Here is a 21,559-nt window from a genome sequence, read left to right on the forward strand (position 1 = left end):
GCATGAGCCACATGCATAGTGAATCCTTAAGACCAGCACTTTTCTTAAATGCAAACATAGGTCTGTCCAAGCTTAGACCCCCAGAGTTCGGAATGCGCCAATTGCTGTTCATTATTTTCTTTACATAATTAGAAGCCACAGTAAATGTAGTGACACAGATGTTTTTTTCTTCTTCTGGTTTTACATGTATTCCCAACATGGATTTCCCTATTATTCCTCGCTCGTTTTCATGCGTTCTTAATCACTCGTCTTCTGTAGTTATGTGACTATAATTTGGAGCTCAGTTCCTTTGCTTCATCATCAAAGTTATCTAGCTCTAAACAGTTTTTCCTACACCTTAGGAACTGTCTGTAAGGTAGGTTCTCTTTTAAGGCTTTGGGGTGGAAACTTTCAAATAGTAGTTGGTTGCTCTTGTCAGTGGGTTTATGGTACAACCCACTATGGCCGGGATACCCGTCACCCCCTCCCAACACAATCCCCAAGAATGGGTAGACGGAAACGGTTCTTGAACTTTTGGAAGGCGGGAGGGAGTTACCCTCCCGGCCGTATTTATTAAAATATGAAACAAAATGAAAACATTAAAATAACAGTTTCATATTATGTACAATTTCATTTATACATTACGATGTTTATTGGCTAACCTTAACATATCTCTAATACAAAGGTTCTCCTAGCCGATTCTAAAACATCCTGTAAATGCATTTCTCAAAATTCAAATTGTACATCCTAACATTACGGGCCAACGGCAAGGTCGTAACCGGTGTCAGATCCCTAATACCAGAACTCCCCCCCTTACTTGTGAGGGGCGGGCGCACAGAGGACTGTACCTCTGTGCCAACTTCCAATTTCCCTTGTCGTAACGGGGGCCCCATATTTACTCGACGCCATCTTGGTGGTCGTCCGAGGACTCGTGTGAGGTGTCTAGAAGGTAGCGTAGACCCCCCTCCCACCCCACACTGCTTACCACATCCGCCGTCGCGGATGTCCTGGCCCCGGGAAATTCCAAGGAGGGGCCCGTAGCCCCTCCTCCCCAGGGAGGGGCCTATGACCGCCTTCCCTTTCGGCGGTCCCATCCTTAGAAGGGTACCGCCTCCCCGTGTGAGGGGCCAATGGCCGCCTCCCCCCGGGCGCTCCCATCCATAATGGGTGGCGCCCCACCTCTAGGGATCTTCCAATTACTGCTCACAGTATCATGACCTTACCGCCACAGGCCGGATAGTTGACCGGCTATCCGGACCCCCCACAAAAGCTCCTACTAAAGGTCATGGCTACGTAAACTCTTTAACCAAGCTATGAAGTCTCCTATGAGTAAGACATTACCCTCCCGGGACAAATGGACCCCATCCTCCAAATACATATGGCCCCCCCGGATACATCCGTGTGGAATACAATGCAATTTACCTGTACGAAACAACCTACTCATTTTGTTATTAACCTTCTTTACCGACTGGTTCAAAGCTGACACAGAGAGGGCCCCCCGCCACACCTTCCGAGGAATCATGTGTGACCATGCAATTGTGCACCCCGGAACCCTTCTCGACAACCAACTTACTGCGGACAAAATTGACTCGAGAAGTACTCGTCGACCAATGGTCACCAAATCATTGCCCCCAAGATGCACTATGATTACACATGGCGGTGCCCTCGTCCGCCCTAACAGTCCCTCAATAAAACTTTGAAACTGGTCAATACAGAGCCCGCCCCTTCCGTGGAAGGTCACCCTGTACCCGTATTCCCCAGCCATGTGAATCATGTCACCTGCTTTGAATACGTCCGCGGCATGCCTCACGTATGAGTGGCCAACGACCCACACCACTCTTTCCTCAGCCGGTGATCTTTGACCGCTGGTCCCCAGGTGTCGGGTCAACTGCACAGTCCGCCCCGCAAAGCCTGCTTGCGAAACTGTAAACCAAACAGAAAACAAGAAGCGTGAGTACATGACATAAGCTTCACAACATGTGCAACCGCACATACCTTTAATAACAGTTCGAGGACCAATGCCCCAACTGTTTCACCTTTTCAACACTCAGACCCCTGGCTGTAGCCTCTGTCGCAGCCCCTATCCGGAAGGAATGGGTCCCAAAATCGCTCGGGTTCAAGCCCGCTGCCGCGATTGCCATTGTTAACACCCGCTGAAACTGAAACCTAGTCAGTGGGGTGGCGTCGGTGTGCCTCAGCAAGCTTCCTCCCCATGATGCCGCCCTCTGCGCTAAATACTCCTCTACGCATTTTACCGGGCATATGGGAGATCCCGGAATCCGCTGGACTACCACACTGTCCCCGATCGCTCCCTGATCGGTCTTGGACCTGGCTATTGAGACTACCATTGTCTCCCCCTTAATTTGAATGTGTTCTCGACACAGACCTCCCCCCGTATCCTGCTTGTTCCTTGCTACTAGTTCGCTTACCCGCATAGCCCCATGGAATGCTAATGCAAAAGCGGACCGGAACAGCACCGTCTCTGATTGAGATGAACATGTCGCAGGGAGTACGGACATTAACAGGGACAACCTTGCTAGACCTATCGGGTGCCTCTCATCCACTCTACGACCCTCAAGGCGTTGCCACCCACGCAGTGCCTTCTGTACGAGAAAAGACGCTGTGGGGTCCTGGATTCCATGTGCCCGTGCCATGAAGGAAATGGCGGCCCGGTGCCTATTGGCTGTCGCCACTGATCTGCCTGCCTGATGTAATGATACCAGGAATTTCAGGACATACTCCTCCTGCCCCCACTGCTCCCCCCTAGCTGAACCCAAAAATGACCAATAGGAACGGAGCGCCCCTTCATAAGCCTTCCTTGTCCTGGGTGCTAGACTCTCTCCCACGAGGTTTTGTAATCCGGGGCACCGAGAGACCAGAGAGCTTCGGGAAATGGTGCCGCCACCAAGTCCGCTGAGGGCAGAAAACCCCGGAAGGCCTGCATATGGGAACGAGAGAGTGCATCAGCTGCCTGGTTCAGTACACCCGGCACGTGTCTTGCCCTAAAGTGGAAGTTTAGTCTCATACATAACAGGACAATTTCCTTCAGCAATCTCAAAATCCATTTGCAGCGTGCTGCCTGATTATTGATACATTCCACAACAGTCATATTATCCGACCAGAATACCACAGAGCGATCACGAAACCCCTCTGGCCATGTTTTTAAGGCCACCAGAATGGGGAACAGCTCAAGAAACCCAATGTTGCCTGTGAGGCCATCGTCGTGCCACCAGACCGGCCAGGTTCGTGCCGACCATTGATTACCAAAAATGGCGCCAAAACCAACACTCCCTGCCGAGTCGGTCCACAACCCCAGCTCTTCGGAGGAAACTGGCGGTTTGTTCCACACGACACGACCGTTGAAATCCGCCAGAAATGCCAGCCATATGCGCATATCCTGGCGAACCTCTGCTGACAGTCTTGTGCGGTGGTACCCTTCCTTGAGGCCAACCATAGCTTGGGCGATAGAGCGGGAAAAGGGACGAGCCATCAGCATTACTCTAAGGGCAAAGTTAAGCTGACCCACAGCTCGTTGCAACTGATGGAGAGTTACTTTTCTCTCGCCGAGGCACATTTCTAGTGAGGCCTTAAATTTCATTACCTTCTCTTTGGGCAAGCGGAAGCACCCCTCCACAGAATCGAGCTCAATCCCCAGAAACTCGAGTGTAGTAGATGACCCTACCGTCTTGCCTGGTGCCAGTGGCACGCCAAATTCTTTCATGAGATTACAGAATTCACTCAAGGCCTGAGCACATTCCGTGTCCCCGGCCGCCCCCAGAAACAGAAAATCATCCAGGTAATGCATGACCAGTGTAAAACCCGTGGCCCTGGTGAAAGCCCATTGCAAAAAGGTACTGAACTTCTCAAAATACGCACAAGAGATGGAGCAACCCATTGGCATACATTTATCCATGTAGTATCGTCCTTGAAACACAAAACCTAAGAGACGCTGATCCTCTGGGTGTACCGGGAGCAACCGGAACGCTGACTTGATATCTGATTTAGCCATCAGCGCTCCGGGCCCCAGGCGATTCAAAATGGCGACAGCCTCATCGAAGGATGCGTACCGCACCGAACAAACTCCCGGGTCAATCGCATCGTTCACCGAAAGACCCCTAGGAGCGGACAAGTTGTGGATTACCCTAAACTCACCTGGGTCCTTCTTGGGGACTACTCCCAACGGTGAACAAACAAAGTCTACAACTGGCGGCTTGCCATATGGTCCCGCAACCCGACCTCGGGCCACTTCCTTTGCAATCTTTGCCTGTACCACCGTCGCATTGTGTTGAACCGATAGTTGGCTCTTACATTGTGCTGTCCCCCGAAAATCCCCCGCCGGGATGCGGAAACCATATGAGAAACCGTCTCGCAACACCCCGGCGGAGACATGATCAGGGTATTCGTTCAGCCAGAGGATTATTGCCATGATATCAACGGGAGTAGGTAACGGTGTCCCTCGGTCGATTTTAGACCTGTTTGGCGCCTCCTCTACCTCCCGTGTCACCAGTCTTGGCTCTGCACGAACTCTCGGGGTGCGAGGACTGTCCGCACACTGCACATTCATGCCTGAACTTGCATGTCCCCTGTGGCCTAGTGCACTTGCCCCTGTTAAAGCTCCAACAGACCCCTTTCCTACCTGAGTTCCCATTACCCTTTGTGTTCTGATCACTGTTTGCGCCCGCCCGAAAGGGCGCCCCCAAAGAATGGCGGGAAGGCTCAGCCCCATTCCCGCCCAAAGAAGGCGACTTCGCCGTGTTGGACCCAACCAGTTTCTGCCAGGAAATGGAGTCGAAACCATCCCACGTCAGGGATGGGTCGTGCTCCTTGGCCTTACGAAATTTGTTATCATAACCAAACCATTGATTGCCTCCGTACGATTCATAGAATTCCATAATACGTGTCTGGTAACAAGCTAGTTCCAACAATACTTCAGGCCTACGTTCCCCCATGATTGCAGTGAACATTCCAAACGCCCTGGCCCAATTAGCGATCGTTTCATCTACTCTGAAACCCGCCATCTTTGCACGCCATACACTCGGATGCAACAACTCCTTCTGATTTCTCACATGCTCTATCTCGTAGTGATCGGTCAATAACGAAAACATGTTCACATATTTATCTGCCCAAATCCTTTCTTTCACATCCATCGGGATATGTTGAACCACTTTTTCCCTCCTTGAGGGTAACGATCCCTCCCCCGCTATTGGCAACGGCTGCTTACCCGAACAAGTAGCTGTGACTGTTTTCGCTACTGTTCCAACGCTCGATACTGGTTGTTCCATGGGAACCTGCGGGGATACAAGAGGACAAGGTGCCTTCGCAGCATCTTTCGATTGCCGCAACTGCTTCATTATCGACCTGGCCTCTTCGGCCGTGGCCCCCTCGTTGTCCCTGCCCAACCATGCCGCCAATTGGGCAGCCAATTCAGGAGGCATATCCCCCTCGTTCATAGGTGTGACCACGACAGGGATCGGTTGTCCCGCGTTCGGGACCGGAACTGGGGCCTCGACCGGACTGACCGGGCTCGCTGGAGGTGATTCGGGAACCGGAGCCTCCCCTCCTGCCGCCCCATTCCTGGTCCTCTTACCCCTCCCGGTAGGGACTACTCCCGGCAATGCTGGTCCGATGACTTTTTTTGGTCTCCCTGTACCATTCATTGCCGCCATCTGCTTCTTCATGTTCGCCATGTCCTTTACCAGCATACGAAGCATCTGTTCGGTCCCAACCTTCTTCCCGACCTTCTTGCCAGGCATCGTTCACGTATCTTCGACTCGAGGTCCTGGATCAAAGCTTCGAAATCGCTGAAAGAAGAAACACAAAATTACAAGTTCTCAAAATTGGCTCTTTGTTCCGTCTCGGGCTCACGTGCAACGAAGAGGTGCAGCTTCCAAGCACAGGAACAAGAGGATGCTTCCTTGGATTGTTGCTCCTTTTATTCTTCTTTTGGGAGGGCGTGGACCCTCCTCCGACCGCCTACAGGGCGTGGCCGACAGTGTAGGTGTCTAGGACAACCCCTCTTGGGCGGGAAAAGGCGCGCCCCGGCTACGCCGCTTCGGGCATACCAGCCGTGACGCGCCTCCCGCCCAAAATGGTTTCCCGGGGGGAATCGGGGCACCCGACCATACGTTCGGGGGGACCGAGTGGTCGCCCCTTTCCATTATCAGCATTCCCTCCTTAGATTTAATTTTAAGGTCAAGGAATGGTAGTGTCTCAGTTGTTACTGTGGATGTGAAGAACAAAAAAGAGTTTCTACTGTTTAGACACCCCAGAAATTCTTCAAATGAATGTCTGTCTTCCTTCCAGATTAGAAAGAAGTTGTCAATGTAGAGATGCCAAACTTGTATTGATTGTGAATAGGCTGTAATGGGATAAATGTATTCATCCTCAAATTTAGAGACATAGAGGCACGCTGGACTAGGCACAAAAGAACTTTCCATGGATGTTCCATGTGACTGTAGGTACAATGTGTCTTTGTACTGGAAAAAATTCCTCGTAAGGGCAATCTCAACCAGGTTTAATATAAAGGCGTGTGGAGTTTGGAAGTGCCAGTCCTCCATATAAAGAATTTTTTCTATTACTCGCAGGAATTCTTCCTGAGGGATATTAGTGTATAATGAATCAATGTCTAACCAAACCAAGAGTTTTGTGCTGGGATCAAAGGGAATCTCTTTTATAAGGTTCAATATCTGGTGTCTTTCAGATAGGAAGGTTTGTTCTCTACAAGTGGCCTAAAAACAAAAGTTGCAGAACTTCGACAAGGGTTCCAGTACTGAGTTCATTAGCGACACAAGGGGTCTGCCTAGCGGTGGTGTAGTTTTGTTATGCACGTTCGGAAGGGTATAGAAATAAAGAATTTGTGGTTTGTCTTTGCACAGAAATGCTGCCTCTTTCTGGTCAATCCAATCGTTGGCTAAACCCTCCTCAACCACTCCTCTTATCATTCTCTGTAATTCCGGTGTGGTGTCACTTCCAAGGATCTAATAATTTTGTCTATCCGATAGTAGTTGGAGACAATCTGAGGCATAGGCCTCTGTTGTCTGGAACACTGTTGCTCCTCCCTTGTTAGCTGGTTTCTAAATTATTCTGTGGTTATCTCAGAGTTTCTGAATACCTTTGTGTTCTTTAGTCAGGTTGAAAAATGTTTTTTTTGGGGAATATGTTCTTCGAATCAATGCCCTATAGTACTGCTTTTTTAAAAGTGCCTACTTCCGATGGTAACTGTGCAAAAACCGGCATGAATGTTAGTTCGTAGGCTAGTGTCTCCCTGTCCAATCTTAGTCTCTGGGTGATTCTTAAAGAAGACTTTCAACCATATTTTTCAAAAAAATTAATTTGATTTGCAGGTCAGTTTAAATGCATCCAACATATTTGTAGGGACAAATCCTAATCCTTTCATGAGAAATTGTTCCTGTCCATTAGTAAATGGGATGTCCGTCAAATTTATAATAAAACTGGTTCCCTGCTTGAGATTGGTTGTGTGTACTGTGTCATGCTCCGTGTGACCCTCTGATTCAAATCCTCCCAGTGTACTCTCTGACCCCTGTCCTTGGTTATTCCTCTCCCCCCGCCTTTAACTAAAAAAGGAATGGTGTTATGATAGTATGGATAAGGGTGCTCTTGTGGGTATCCTGGGTATCTTGTGGGTATCCTGGCGCCAATCCAAATCCTAGGCCTGGTGGTGGTGGTAGGTTGGGCCCTAATAAAAATGGCTGTGTATGTCCTCTGTATGTTTCTTACCCTACCTCTTCCTTTCCATTTGGGTCTGAACTCGTAATCGCTGCGGTCACTGCCCGAGCTCCCTGTGTCGGTCCAGGAAGATTAAGGGTGACCCTACCCGGAACACGGAACGAGGAACCGGTGACAGATGCACCCGTCTGCTACTACAAGGTGTTCCCGATAAGGATCATCGCTTGTTCCTCCAGTACCCGTTCACGTTAAATACTACAACAGTGAACTATCATAATAAACCCTGGATTACCCTCTTCATTATTATTGGAGTGTCCTTTACTATCAAACCAACCTTCTATCGCTGGCATACTTGGATTCAAGTGGTATTAGATTCCACCATCTATCAATAGTCCTGGGCCCTGTCGGGTCGGAATTATCACCGACAGAGCGACTCTCGCAACGACACTCCTTTTCTTCGGAGCCCTGAGGAGTCGCGGGAAGACTGTCCCTTGTGCGACAAAACACGTGTCGGCTGGTTTCTGTTGAACATTAAAGACACCTTTTTCACAACGACCAATTCCAAGAATAAGCATTATTATGATTTCGAAATGTAGAATTGAAAGGCTTTGTGTTCTTTGTCTCAGATGTCCACATGGGCATTTATATTTGATTTAATAACGAGAGTGTGCATAGGTGTTGTCTTGTACTAGGAAGATTAAGGGCTCATACATCACCAACAACCCTCTAGGTGCAGCGTTGTCTCTGAGATATTCCATATGAATTGCCCCATGTAAGATTGTTTTGATCAGTTTTTTTTGTTCTATGAGAAAATCCCAACCTTCTATGTGGGTCAGTGCATGTGTAAGTGTGGTCTCCCCCAGGAAGGAGGGTGCGGATAGAATAGCTGATGCTGCCTTCAATCCATAGGAGAGACCTTGTTCATCCGTCATTAATTGCTTCATGGTGTTACAGGGGGTTGGATCCTTGATAATCTCTTGATTCCTTGTTTGTGGGGGTTCTTAATTACCTTCCACATGAACCCTGTCTTAAGGCTGGCGATCTGAGAGAGAATTATGACTTAAAATATGACTTTACCATTAAAGAGGATTTTAAATTACAGTTCATTAGAACCCAAACATGATATTTCTATCTGTTCCCAAACAAAAGTCATCACCTATTACATGTAATAAGGTAACCCACTTTTATCCTATGGAAAAGGTAGGTATCATAGTATTAAAAAACACATTTAGGAGTTTTTCTCTACCAGGACATGTAAAACTTAAAAGTGCATATCCAACTTTTTAAATACAATGCACCCTGCCATATGGGCCTTTAGGCCCGACCTTCAGGGTGACATATATATTAAAAGGGAGTTTTAGGCTTGCCAAAGGGGTCATTTTTCCAAGACAAATTGGCAAGTTTAAAACTTTATTCAGGCTTCAACGGCAGGCCTGAGACATGTTTTAAGAGGCTACTTACATGGATGGCACAATAAGCGCTGCAGGCCCACTAGCGCATTTAATTTACCAATCCTGGGCATATGGAAGTAGTTCTTAAATTTTTGACTTCGAAGGACCCCTACTTAACCATTATTGGAAGCCCGGAACCCCAACCAAAGCATTGTTGATGAATTGAACCAAAAAGCAAAACACGAAAAATACAGAAAAAACATTCATCAAACAAATACACAAATTAGAAACACACTTTATTTAATTTGCAAACACATACAAATAGAAACAAAATAACAACAACATTTTAATATAAATGTTGGAGCTTTTCTATATTCACTTGAGGCCACTTGTTGTGGATAATACATTCTGTTTGATACTCCTGTGCTGCTCCTAACAATTAATCTGAGAATACTAATTACATTTTTAGCGTCCAATTTCAAATTCCTTCACATTTACACTGCTTTTTAAAATATTCAATTGTACATTTAGCTTATTTATTTATATACACTTTATTAATCTGTTCATAATATTTAATTTCAAAGTAGTCACGGCACCCTGAGAAGGCTTTGCGGACCCCCACGGGTCCCAGGACTGTAGGTAGGCAAACACTGGTATATGGTCTACCACTTTACTAGGGACGCACCAGTTACTTACCTTCGGTAACAATATATATCTTTAAGAAACAGTAGTTAGTGTTAGATTCCTTACCTTAGAATATCCCCAGGGGTCAGACTGGATCTGGAAAGTTTTGCGTAGCAGTACGCCTGTGCGACGGTAGGCGTCGTCTACGGCTCCGCGCCAGACATCTGCGTCGTGGTCGCCGGGATGACGTTGGAGTACTTAGACGCCGCCCTCGCGTGCAGACATCGGTTCTTGTACATAGCTTTCCGCGCCAGGAACGCAGAGCCATGCCAGAGACTGACACTGGTGCCATAAAACTAAGGCCCTCCAAGGGAAATACCTTAACCCTAGATGTCGGTCCCCAGAACGGGGAGGATGGGTGGGGCGGTAAGCTATCTAACACTAATTACTGTTTCTTACAGATACATCGTTACCGAAGGTAAGTACCTTGTGCATCTGAAAGAAACAGGTTAGTGTTAGATTCCTTACCTTAGAATAGATACCCCAGCAATACCAACCCCGGAGGTGGGTCTGCGGACTAAGATAACACCAGGAAGTCCTGGAGAACAGAATGCTCAAAAAAGCCATCTCTCCGGACTTGGCTGTCCAGGCAGTAGTGTCTAGCAAACGTGTGCAGTGAGGCCCACATAGCTGCCTGACAGATGTCCTGAAAGGGGACTCCCCGACCCAGGGCAGTAGTAGCCGCGTGGCCTGAGTGGAATGGGCCCTCAGCCCAAGCGGGGGCTCCTTCTTAGCCAAGGAGTAACAGACCTTGATGCACAATACGACCCACGAGAGATGGTCCGTTTGTGCACCGCCCGTCCCTTCTTGACGCCCACGTAACCAACATGGAGCTGGTTATCCACCCGGAACTGGCGTGTGCGATCAAGGTAGAAGGAGAGCGCACGTTTTGGGTCCAGACGGTGAAGCCTCTCTTCCTCTTTCGAGGGATGCAGAGGCGCAAAGAATGTGGGCAAGGTGATGGACTGCCCGATGTGAAAGGCCATAACCACCTTGGGCAGGAAAGAAGGACGCGTTCTTAAAACAAGCTTGTCCGGATAGACGGAAAGGAAAGGAGGCTTAGAAGATAGAGCCTGGAGCTCACTCACTCTCCTGGCAGAGGTGATGGCAACCAGGAATGCAGTCTTGAGAGTCAGAAGACGAAGAGGGCAATTGTGAAGTGGCTTGAAAGGAGCGCACATCAGATAGGTTAGAACAAGGTTCAAGTCCCACTGAGGCATCACGAAAGGAACAGGAGGAAACATGTGCGTGATGCCCTTCAAGAATCTATTTAGAACAGGAGACTTGAAAAGAGAAGGCTGATCAGGAAGCCTCAAGAAGGCAGAAATGGCAGAGAGGTAGCCCTTTAGAGTGCCCAGAGCAGAACCCTGCTGGGCAAGAGAAAGAAGGAAGTGGAGAACCTCTGAAAGGGGGCAGAGAGAGGATCCACAGCCTTTGCTGTGCACCATGCCACAAATGTGTTCCACCTGCAGGCGCATACCAATTTTGTGGAGGGACGCCTGGCTGCCAGAATCACATCACAGACTTCAGGAGGCAAGTCAAATGGCCTCAACTGCTGCTGCTCAATCTCCACGCATGGAATGTTCCCTCCCTTGTCACTGGGTGAAGAGTTCTCCATGCGTCCAGCAATCCATGCTCCTCCACAGTGGCTTGTATGTGTCTCTCAGAATGCACTTGGTAGTGGGGTGTTGGACGTGATCTATCCCAGTTCAGATTCAGGGGAACGTTACCCCCCCACCTATTATGTGTGTGGAGCCAGTATCTGTGATTAGCCCTCAGTGATCAAAGAATACAGGGTCATTTGTGTTGGAACCATAGAAATTAACATCAGGGATAGACATTGAGCCCAGCCTTCCCCATACAAGTGTGTAACGGCCCTTGGGGGTCACTTAATGCACCCTTTGCATATGACGGTCACAGTGCCATGGAATAAGAGGCATAAGTCTTGAAATATCGATAAGATGCCCAGCATATCGCAAAATGAATGTGCGCAAAACCCCCCATACGAGTCTCCTGCGATCAGGCGATGTTGATACTGTGTCTATCTAGGTATATCAATATATGGGGATGATTGCACGGATCACCCAGTCCTCTGATGTTCCATGTCAGCAATTGTATCTGACCTGTGCGTTCCTGCGTGGTGCCCGGTCTGGGTTAGCCATTTACAGTGTTGTGTACATAAGGTGCACGAGCGCCTCAGGTTGGCCCTGCGTATGGGAGTAGAGTAAGCTTATGTGGTGTCATTAGCGCATAGGAGTGCATACAAAAATTCAACAATAACAGTCCCCTCTCCACCCCCTCCCACATTGATGGCCCAGCCCCGTCAGGAAGCAATTGCCCTCCCAAGAACCAAGATATAATGAAACAGTCTCAAATACAACCAATGGATCCACCTCAGAAGTACATGGAGGGATATCCCATTAATAGCTTGGACCCATGGCGGATGTAAGTTGGCATCATCCAAGCAGGGTAAAATAAGATAGCAGTGTGTGCCAGAAGAGGTGATAGCCAAGGTGGAGTGGAAAGAAAATAGGGCAGCTAGAGGGAAAAAAGAGAACGGATGCTGGGCTGAGAATAGCATGTAGAGATTCAGTAAAAAACAAAAAACAAATTAGGGGTATCCTTAGGTCAGAGAGCCAGACGGTTCCTCCTAGACTAAACAAGGATATCTGGGGAACCATTGTGTGGGCCTTGAGTGCCAGCCCTCACAGGCGTCAGATAGACATTGTGGACGTGTAATGCCAGGGAAAGGGGCTTTAGTGTACCAGTCAGTGAATTCTCTTCCAGTCCACATTCGGTATGCTAACTTGTTGATTTACGTTGGTCTATCAGAGGTCCAGTGGGAGTACGATGGATCCTACTCTTACAGTTGGACTATCCCACCTCTGGGAGCGGCAAGGACCGCCTTCAAGACTGCAACGTCTGGCCAGGGTAGGGAGCACGATCTGCATTGCACCGCATGAAATCACCGACCTGCAGCGGACTGTTGAATATGTGGACCTTTCCCTGGGTGATGATATAGTCTAGACGGGGGACAGCATAGCATACTGGTTTGTTGGTTTTCTGCACTTTTAGTTTGATATGCATGTATTTCTTACATGCCTCCTGTACAGATATAGTAAAATCAGGGAATATAGACACAGTATTGTCTTCATATTAGAACGAGCGCTACTTCTTGGCAAGTCTTAGGGCAGTATCTCTGTCGCGATAATTTATTAACTGAGCAATGATTGGTCTTGCAGCAGCTCACGGCGCGGGACGAGCCACTAGCGGCCGAGGGGCTCTCTCAACAATCAGCATTTTGGAGAAGACATCTGCTACAAACAGAAGTTGCTCCTCAAATTCCGCCAATCTGCCTGTGTTTGTTGTGTCAAGGATCACCATTATGGACAGATTGTTTCTCCCGCAATGTGCTGCAAGGACTTTGTTCTTGGCGGAAATTACCTTGAGGACTTTCTCCATACTTAAGAGTTTTTCGCTTTTGTACGAGTCAGTGTCTTCCATTGCCAATATTCACTGCTCGGCCTCAGAGAGCCGGCCATCATGTATTTCCAGGTTGATGTAATAGCATCCATCTGGGAGCACATGGTATCTATCTTAGATTCTGCTGCACAGCAATCAGGAGTGATTTCATATCAGCAGCATAGGTCGTCTCCTCCATGGGAGATTCTACAGTGTTTTGTTGATCTGCACTTCAACTTGGATTTTGAGCTGATCTACGGACATCAAATTGAAGCTTTGTTTGCTTAGTGTCCATTGTCCCCATGAAGGCACCCAGTCGGTAGTGCTGTAGCGTATCCCAGCTTACCCAGGGTATTTTCAAATACAGCTAACGTACCAACCCTTCGATCCAGCAGCAGCAGAGCCCCACCTATTGTACAGCATGCAGCTAGGTTAACAAGTGGTGATATTGCCTCCGCAGCCCCGCCTCACCTCCTAGACTCGATTGGAGGGGCATGTGTAGGTCCAGGCAGTGCCAGTAAGATGAGTATCAAGTCCCCACATGGTGCATCCTTCCAGAGGGCACATGCAGATACAGTGTACCTCCCCACATGATATACACAGGCAGGGTGTTTAGGCAGTGCTTTGCTGGGCTAAAGCAGCAGAGGAATCCAATAGTGTGCTGCCGACCTCTGGGAGGTCCCATGCAGCCAGCATTTGGCAGGTATTCATTAGGTGAACACCGTCTGGCAGCCACTATTGAATTTGTTTCCGTTTTCTGTGATTTGACAGCAGATCTGTGGAGTAATCTCCCAGGAGGTCATGAAGGTACAATCCCGGGGCCCGCCCAAATCAGCAGGCGAGAAATCAGGAGTCCTTCCTCAGTAGAGTGGTATATAGATACAATTGGCACTGCACAGCAATATTTGGAGTCCATAGGGGCAGAGCGCTTCACATTGGCAAGGACAGTCAATCAGGTCTGAGCACTCCTCGCTTAACCCTACCCCAGAAGCCACAGCATCCTTACTCAAGGGACCGTTGAGCGCCTGCAGGGTTGCCCCGGCTGCTCCAAGCAGGTATCCCCTCACCTCATCTCATTGCGGCCTGCGGCTCATTAGTCACCAGCCCGGACGATATCCAGCCTCAGGGGGAGGAATCGGGTACCAGCCCCTCAGCACAGCATTAGGAGGGCTTCAGGTGTCGGAATTGCAGCCAACACCAACCCCCCCCTTACGTGCCTCACAGCAGGCCGCCAGGATTGCAGGAAGAACCTCAGTCAGGACAAACCTCGTATGGCAGTACTACGGAGCAGCAGTCAGTGAGCTTTGTTCGGCCGCTCCGCACTCATCCCCACCCAGGATCTCAGATCATCAGTGCAATATATTGGGGATTGAAGGGTGCAATAGTTTAGCCAACAATACAGGTGTAGCACATCATAGGCCTCACTGACAGGCATTGGGCTCATAAATTTCCTCTTTGCCCGCTGTTTACAGTCGCAATTGATGGCATTAGTCCCTCCGCCTTGTATAGACTTCGCAATTTGCCTAAATCTGCTGTGATGTAAGCATTTAGGGCAGGATAATGTCGAATTAGAGCCTAGGACTGCAGGAGCCTCACTCAAGTGCAGCCATGCTCGTCGGCTCTCTAGCGCCGCCCCCAACAACCTTAGTTTTCTTCTGAATCGTTGTACTTCGCCTTCAATTGTGTGATTAAATGCTTGTATGAAGGATCCATCAACATCTGAATCTTCTTTATCCAGTAAATGTTGTGGTAAATAATGTGATATATTACTTGGCAAGGTGTGTACTGGCATGAGTGTCATTGGAATGTCTTTTTCCAAACATTAAGGTTAATCTTGATGTTTTTGATGTAGTCATTAAATAGGGTCTCCTCAAACGGTATGGTCATCGTCATCAGTGCAGCGGTAGTTGACTGTGTCTTGGATAAAGTCGTAGTTAGCACTGTTGATGACGCCTTGGAAAACAGTGTTGTTGCAGATGGTCTTCTTGTCAACTATGTCGTCCTTGTTGACGGTGTGCCACCATTGTCAAAGATGCTCTTATCAACGGTGCTATGGTGGATGGTGATGCAGTCAATTCAGTCAATGGATGAACAGCTGCATTCAGAGTCTCCTTGAATGTGACATCAGGGGAGACCTCAAGTAAAGATGTTGACAGTTTAGGTTTTTTTCACTGGCTTCATAGAAACCATCTTTTTAGGAGTAGTTGGATCAGAGGAGGGCTTGTGGAGTGCTTTTGAGGTGTTTTAGTCAGAAGCATCATATGAAGACTGGGCTGACCTCTTTTGCGGACTTTGTAAACAGATTTTTATTGGTGGTTCCTCAGAGAGTTGGGATTTTGATTGAGATGTGGCCACTTAAGAGCAAAATGGGAATAGATTGTTATAAGAGATTTTCCTGATGTCTTAGAAAAGCCTTTATATTTTTACTTAGAGGTATGTGTATCTCAGATTTAGGTTTTTTGAGCTACAATAACAGTCTAGTCTTTCTATCTTAAAGAGTTTTTGTAGAGAAGGTTCTACAGATCTTGCAATCCTATGCCTTGTGAACAGGATAAAAAGAGTGTATCCAATTCTAGGATCCTCAGTGAAGGCTCTTTTTGTCACAAGTCCCACATGGTCTAAAACGACCTTTTTGGGAGGATTCAGGCTAGGTCCGATTTGTTCAAGTTCAGGAATGTGAAGAAATACTGTCAATTTACTCAGAACTGCAGAAATAATTAGAGTAAGCCAACTTAACTGTTACTATCGGAGCAGAGCCCAAGGGACTCCTTTCACACATGACATGAGGTAGAAATAGACTTCTGTTGTGAACATGAAAACGCCTTTCTAGCTATGTTATGCGTTGTGCTGCTCACTATGGGCCAGATGTACGACCCTTTTTTGCGCGTGCAAACGGGAGATCAACGTATTTGTGACTGCAAAAAAGGGTAATGGCATCTACAAACGCCATTTTGAGAGACACTGAATCGCAAAATAGCATTTCCCACTCTTGCTATTAGGGAGGGGCATCCCTTCCGAATAGCAAGACTCACTGCCAAGCACTATTGTTTTGCGACCACATTTGTGGCCGCAAAACACTCACAGTTTACCACCTACTTCAAGTTTTTGGTAAACCACTCTCAAATGGGAAGGGGTGCCCAGGAGACCCCTTCCCCTATGTGAGAAAATATTTTTTAAGAGCAGGCATTGGTCCCGGGGACCAGTGCCTGCCATTAAAAGATGAAACTGAAAAGTTTCATTTTTCTTTTTTAAATGGAAAACAGGATGCATTTAAATTTAAAAAAATGATTTATTTAAAAAGCAGTCCCAGACCCCAGCAGGTCACCATTCCTGGGAGTAATAGCCATTCACAATGGGGTCGCAAATTGCACTTGCCTCATGACTATTGATGAGGAATGCAATTTGGAGATCGCAACAGTGCCTGAGACAATGTTGTACATTGCATTTTGAAAGTTGCAAATTCGAGTCGCAAAGCGACGCAATTTGGGAGTCCTAAAATGCAAGCATCGTACATCGGGCCCTATATCTGTTTTGTCCAGCCTACTGATTATGATGATTCAAGCATGTGAATCTAAGATATCATTGTAGTCATCAACAAAGAGATTGCCGTGATGGAAAATGAATGGACCGTAATACCACTTAGATGGTCATGGTGTCACAGACAAAGTAGCAGGCTGTGCCTACTTTAGTCAGCACCTCATAAAGTGATTTTGATGGTGCTTGCAGCTTACTGTCAAATATTTGTAAGGCCTTGCATGAGGGCACCCTGGATATAGAGGGTAGGTTCTCAGGGGATCTCTGCTTGCAGTGCCTTAATGTGATCCAAGCACAATGATGCCAAATATCCTCTGGTGGGTCATTAGCTTTATCTTTCTTTTGAAGCCACCTCAAAAGAAAACCTTCACAACAGTTTGAGGTTTTTGCTGAGAATGTTCTGCAAATCTTGCAGCCTTTGGACTTAGATGAGGATAAAACAGTAAATGCACTCCTTGTGGAAATCTTAACATACTGTCATTAGTTTCCCCAGTAGTTGCAGGCTACTAAAACAGTTTTTTTTACCTCCATGCTGAAAAAGTGAATTTTAGAAAACAGCACCCAAAGGGAGAGTGTCAGTAGGTCTGAAAATCCAGTGGGAGATCAGAAATTTACCATCTTGTACAAGCTAGAGGAAAGCTCTGATGGGACTTCCTTTCACAAGACAGTTAAAAATCTGAGGTAAGGTGGCCTCTGACAGGGAATTGCGTTCAGGTGCTGGAAGCTGACTGGCAGAAGTTTGGGTCATTTTCTCTGTGATTATTTGGTTACTGAAGTGACATTGAGGTCTTTATTAAAGGATATTACTATTTGAAGGTTACAATGGGACTCAAAGCGTGATAATGAACAATGATTGAAGTATATGAATCAGCGAAAACTACAGCAGTGAAGAATGAGGAGTATGAATGCAAGAGTGAGGAAGACTATACGGAGAGACTCAACTGCACTTGTTTTTGTGTGCTGCAACAAACAATACAAATGTTTGGGTCTGCATAATACAATTGACCGAGTTCGCTACTACTGGCATGATAAATACTTCACCAACCATGCAGAAAATAATAAACAATTTTAAAGAGACATACCTGCTTTAAGACATGCCAAGGACCTGTCTTAAGGATGACCTCTGCATTCAAAGGAGGCAGTTTGTTAGCAGCAGAACTTTTTCTTGGCTTGCTTTTTTTCAGCACTTTTTTTCTTTGATTTTCACTCAACACCTTAGACCATGGGATGCAGTTTTTCATCCATGCTAGTCGCTTTTCTTCAATGTGATCTGGAAGCACTAGCTTATGATAAGCTCGCTGGAGAACTTGATCATTTTCTTCAGAATGGGGAGTACATGTCTCCTTATATTTAATTTCTTGAATTTCTGTATTTAAAAGAGAAGGGGAAAGAGCATCATCACTTTTGACTTCTGACCTGAATGATTGCCACATATTAGCAACTTCGTCGCTGGGATTAATATTCTCAACCTGTCCGCTGTGTTTAATTTCTTGGGCTTGAGTTATTGCTTCATGAGAGGAAATATTGACCTTGCTGTCTCGTGCAACAGGTTCTTTAGTTTTGGTATCAATTTGCATGTTATGGTCCTGTATTTTCCCTTCTAAAACAGACTCCTTTAGTGAGCTCCCTTCCATTGGAGAAGTTTTTTTTTGCTGCTCATTGATTTGTTCTGTAAGAATGAGTTGCTTTTCAATCCCTAAATTCATAACTCCCTTTTCTTGGCTTTCAAAAAATTCATTTCCTATTTGTTTCCTTTTATTATTTTTTCCCTCACAAATGTTCTTTACAACTTTCTTTTCAAGCACTTGATCTCTTTTGCAAACATTATGATAGTTGCCACTTTCCTGTTCTGTGGCTGTTTCCAAATTTGATTTATTTACTTTCATGTGCCTTTCATTTTCTTCCAAATGTTTCCTAGCAACTTTGTTGTCTTTTTGCTTCCTCTCTTCACTTTGCTTCAATTCTTCCAGCTTTAGTTTTTCTTTTTCTAGTCTCAGCCTCTCTGCTTCTTTCTTCCTTTCATATTCCAGGCGCCGCAATTCGATCTTCAGATTTTCTTGCTGTTTAATTTCTTCAAGGTGTTTCTTTTCCTCTTCCTCTTTCCGTTTCTTTTCCTCTTCCCTTCGCTTCTTCTCCTCAAGCCTTTGTTTAATTTTTGCTTCGGCTGCCATTTTTTCCTGATCCATTTTCAGTTGTAATTCCTTTCTCCTCTTACTTTCTGCTTTTAATTCTTTTAATTTGGGAGCATATTTTCTATAGGCCACAAATGCTCTAAATCTTGCTTGGATTATTGTTGCTGCTTTACACTGGATCTTTTCTAGAATTTGTCTTTCTTTTTCTTTCTGTTCTTCGAAAGACTTTTTTTCTGCCTCCAGTATCTCTTGCAATCGATTTATTAGATCCTAGGCAGCATAAACAGAAATATTTTAATGTAGTGAATTTAAAACATATTTCATAAGGTGCAATTTTAGAAATTTAAAAATGTACCCCTTTAATATATACATCATTATAATCTCAGTGATATTTAAGTTTTTAATTATTCAAATTCAACATACCAAAAACACTCTAGATCAAATCAATAAAAAGACTGCTGCTTTCAAGTACATAACAGCAATACTAGAAATGAGTAACAAACTAGGAGAATGAGACAGTGCATATGTCTATATATATATATATATATACATATATATATATATATATAGTATCAAACATGGATGACTGATCAGAGTATTTTTTAACAGCACTTGATTTAATTTTCAAACCTATAACAATTGAATTTTTTTGTTGGGTTTGTTCACAATGGTGCATTTAAGTTATATATATATATATTACCTACTCGCGGTCGCCAGTAGGTAGTTATAGTTAGGACCTACTTTCCATAGGAAAACCACAACATTCTATTTGGAATAACTTTGGCGCTGGTGGACGAATCTTCGCGAATTTCTCAAAGAAAATGGCCTGCTTGGCTCCGCTCCTTCCCTGAAAGGTTGGGGGTGATTCGTCTAAGTGGGGGCCGAGAAAAAAGGGGGGTGCCAAAATTTGTTTTCCCCATGCAATTTTCCATAGGGATCTTTAGCCAGGGCTACAGCCCGAACGGCTGAACGGAATTATACCAAATTTGGCAGAGAGGGAGAGTTCGGATCGCAGATTGTGCTTTTTGTTAAATGGTAAAATCCATTTAGTAGTTCCTGAGAAAATCAAAAGTAAAATCATAGTGATATCTAGAGATGAAGTACTGCACGCGTACGGAAATTCGTACAATTACGAGCACGAGCTACATGCTGATTGGATGTCAACTGTCAACACTCGAAACCAGGAAGTGTTGGCAGCCATTTTGTGCCTTGGTAGAACGGAGTCACAAGAAAATAGTAAAAGAAAGTTGAAAAATAAGGAAATGGGGACAGCGTAGAAACATCCTGACCTTCTAGACCTGGTCAGGGGTCCTACATGGACCTTTAGGCCCAAATATATATATATTTTTTTTTTAAATAAAAAATTGCGGAGTACGCGCATGGTAGTCGTACGTGGTGGAAAAGGTAAAAAAAACTAGAAGTCCGTTTTATTCTAAATTAGCTCCCGGGGGGGGGGGCCAAATCCCGGGGCAATTTTTTCCATAGTGGGGGGGCTTGTAAAGTCTCCCGAGCCCCGGGAATGCCACTCCCTGGGCTTTTATTTTGAAGTATGTGGGGGGGGGCTCACGGCCTCCCTCCCCACAGCCCCGGGGACCGCCACCCCTTCGGGGCTTTTTTAATTTTTCTTTTGTTAAAAGTATGTTTTCAGCCCCCCACATGCCCTCAGTAAGTGTATCGAAAAACATACAATTATTAGCTGCATGATGATTGGATGTCAACTCTTTGTCAACACTCCAAAGCAGGAAGTAGAACCGAGTCACAAGAAAACAGTAAAACAAAGTTGAAAAATAAGGAAAGGGGGCAGGGTAGAAACATCCTGACCCTCTAGGTCTGCTCAGGGGGTCCCACATGGATCCTTAGTCCTAAATGTAAAAATAAAAATATTGCAAGGTATGTGTATGGTATGCGTACGGGGTGACAAAGGAAAAAAAAACTAGTAGTCCGTTTTATTCTTAATTAGACCCCGGGGAGGCCAAATCCCGGGGCAATTTTTTCCATAATGGGGGGCTTGTAAGGCCCTCCGAGTCCCGGGGAACGCCACCCCCTGGGGTTTTATTTTGAAGTATGCGGGGGGGCTCAAGGCCTACCCTCATAGCCCCGGGGATCGCCATTCCCCCAAGCTTCTCCAGGGGTCTTGTCCTCTCATCGTCCTGTGTAGGCTCCAACCAGCTGCCCGCACAGTTTCATTGACCTGACAAGGAGTTGCAGTGTTCTTAGCCTTTTTGTTCTTTTGCTGACTTACCAGTTTGTGTTCAAGATTCGCCGTCTTATTTGTGTAGCTTTCCTTTGTGTATCTTTTGTGTAGCCTTGTTTTGTGTATCTTCTTTTGTATCTGACTTTGTTTATTCAGTGCTTGATCCAGTTGTCTGAACATAGCAGTGCATCTGTAGACATGTAGTTTACTCCTTTCCATTCCCTCCCTCTAGCCTAATTGACAACGTAATGTGGGAGTCAAAGTAAGGCACTCCTGTCGTCAGTGTTTTAAGCTTGCAACAAAGTAGGTAGGACACGGGTTAAGAAACCCAGCCTCCACCACTCTTGGACCCTCCTGGCTCTTTTTGCCACCTCGTTTGCTATGTCTTAAGTGTTTAATCTTTGCACTTGACCGTGGTCCTCCTACAGTGTATTATCATCATGGTCCATGCACATACAATCCATCATTGCATCTGTTCTTGCCCATTCTGTGTGGTG

At 46.2% G+C, this 21,559-nt stretch overlaps 1 protein-coding gene across 2 annotated transcripts in view; it reads right to left on the reverse strand.

Annotated features, from left to right (window-relative positions):
• The window catches only part of LRRIQ1 (leucine rich repeats and IQ motif containing 1), a 1,278,742-nt gene that overhangs the window by 1,048,158 nt on the left and 209,025 nt on the right, over positions 1-21,559 (reverse strand). For both annotated transcript variants that reach the window (XR_015295276.1, XM_086917996.1), the window contains exon 7: positions 17,819-19,138. Coding sequence is in view for 1 of the 2 variants with exons in the window: in XM_086917996.1 (XP_086774122.1) it covers positions 17,819-19,138 (1,320 nt within the window). In the remaining variant the exon portion in view is untranslated. The remainder of the gene's footprint in view (positions 1-17,818; positions 19,139-21,559) is intronic.

The sequence above is a fragment of the Lissotriton vulgaris genome, chromosome 1_1 (genome assembly GCF_964263255.1).
Source record: "Lissotriton vulgaris chromosome 1_1, aLisVul1.2, whole genome shotgun sequence".
Taxonomy (NCBI): Eukaryota; Metazoa; Chordata; class Amphibia; order Caudata; family Salamandridae; genus Lissotriton; species Lissotriton vulgaris.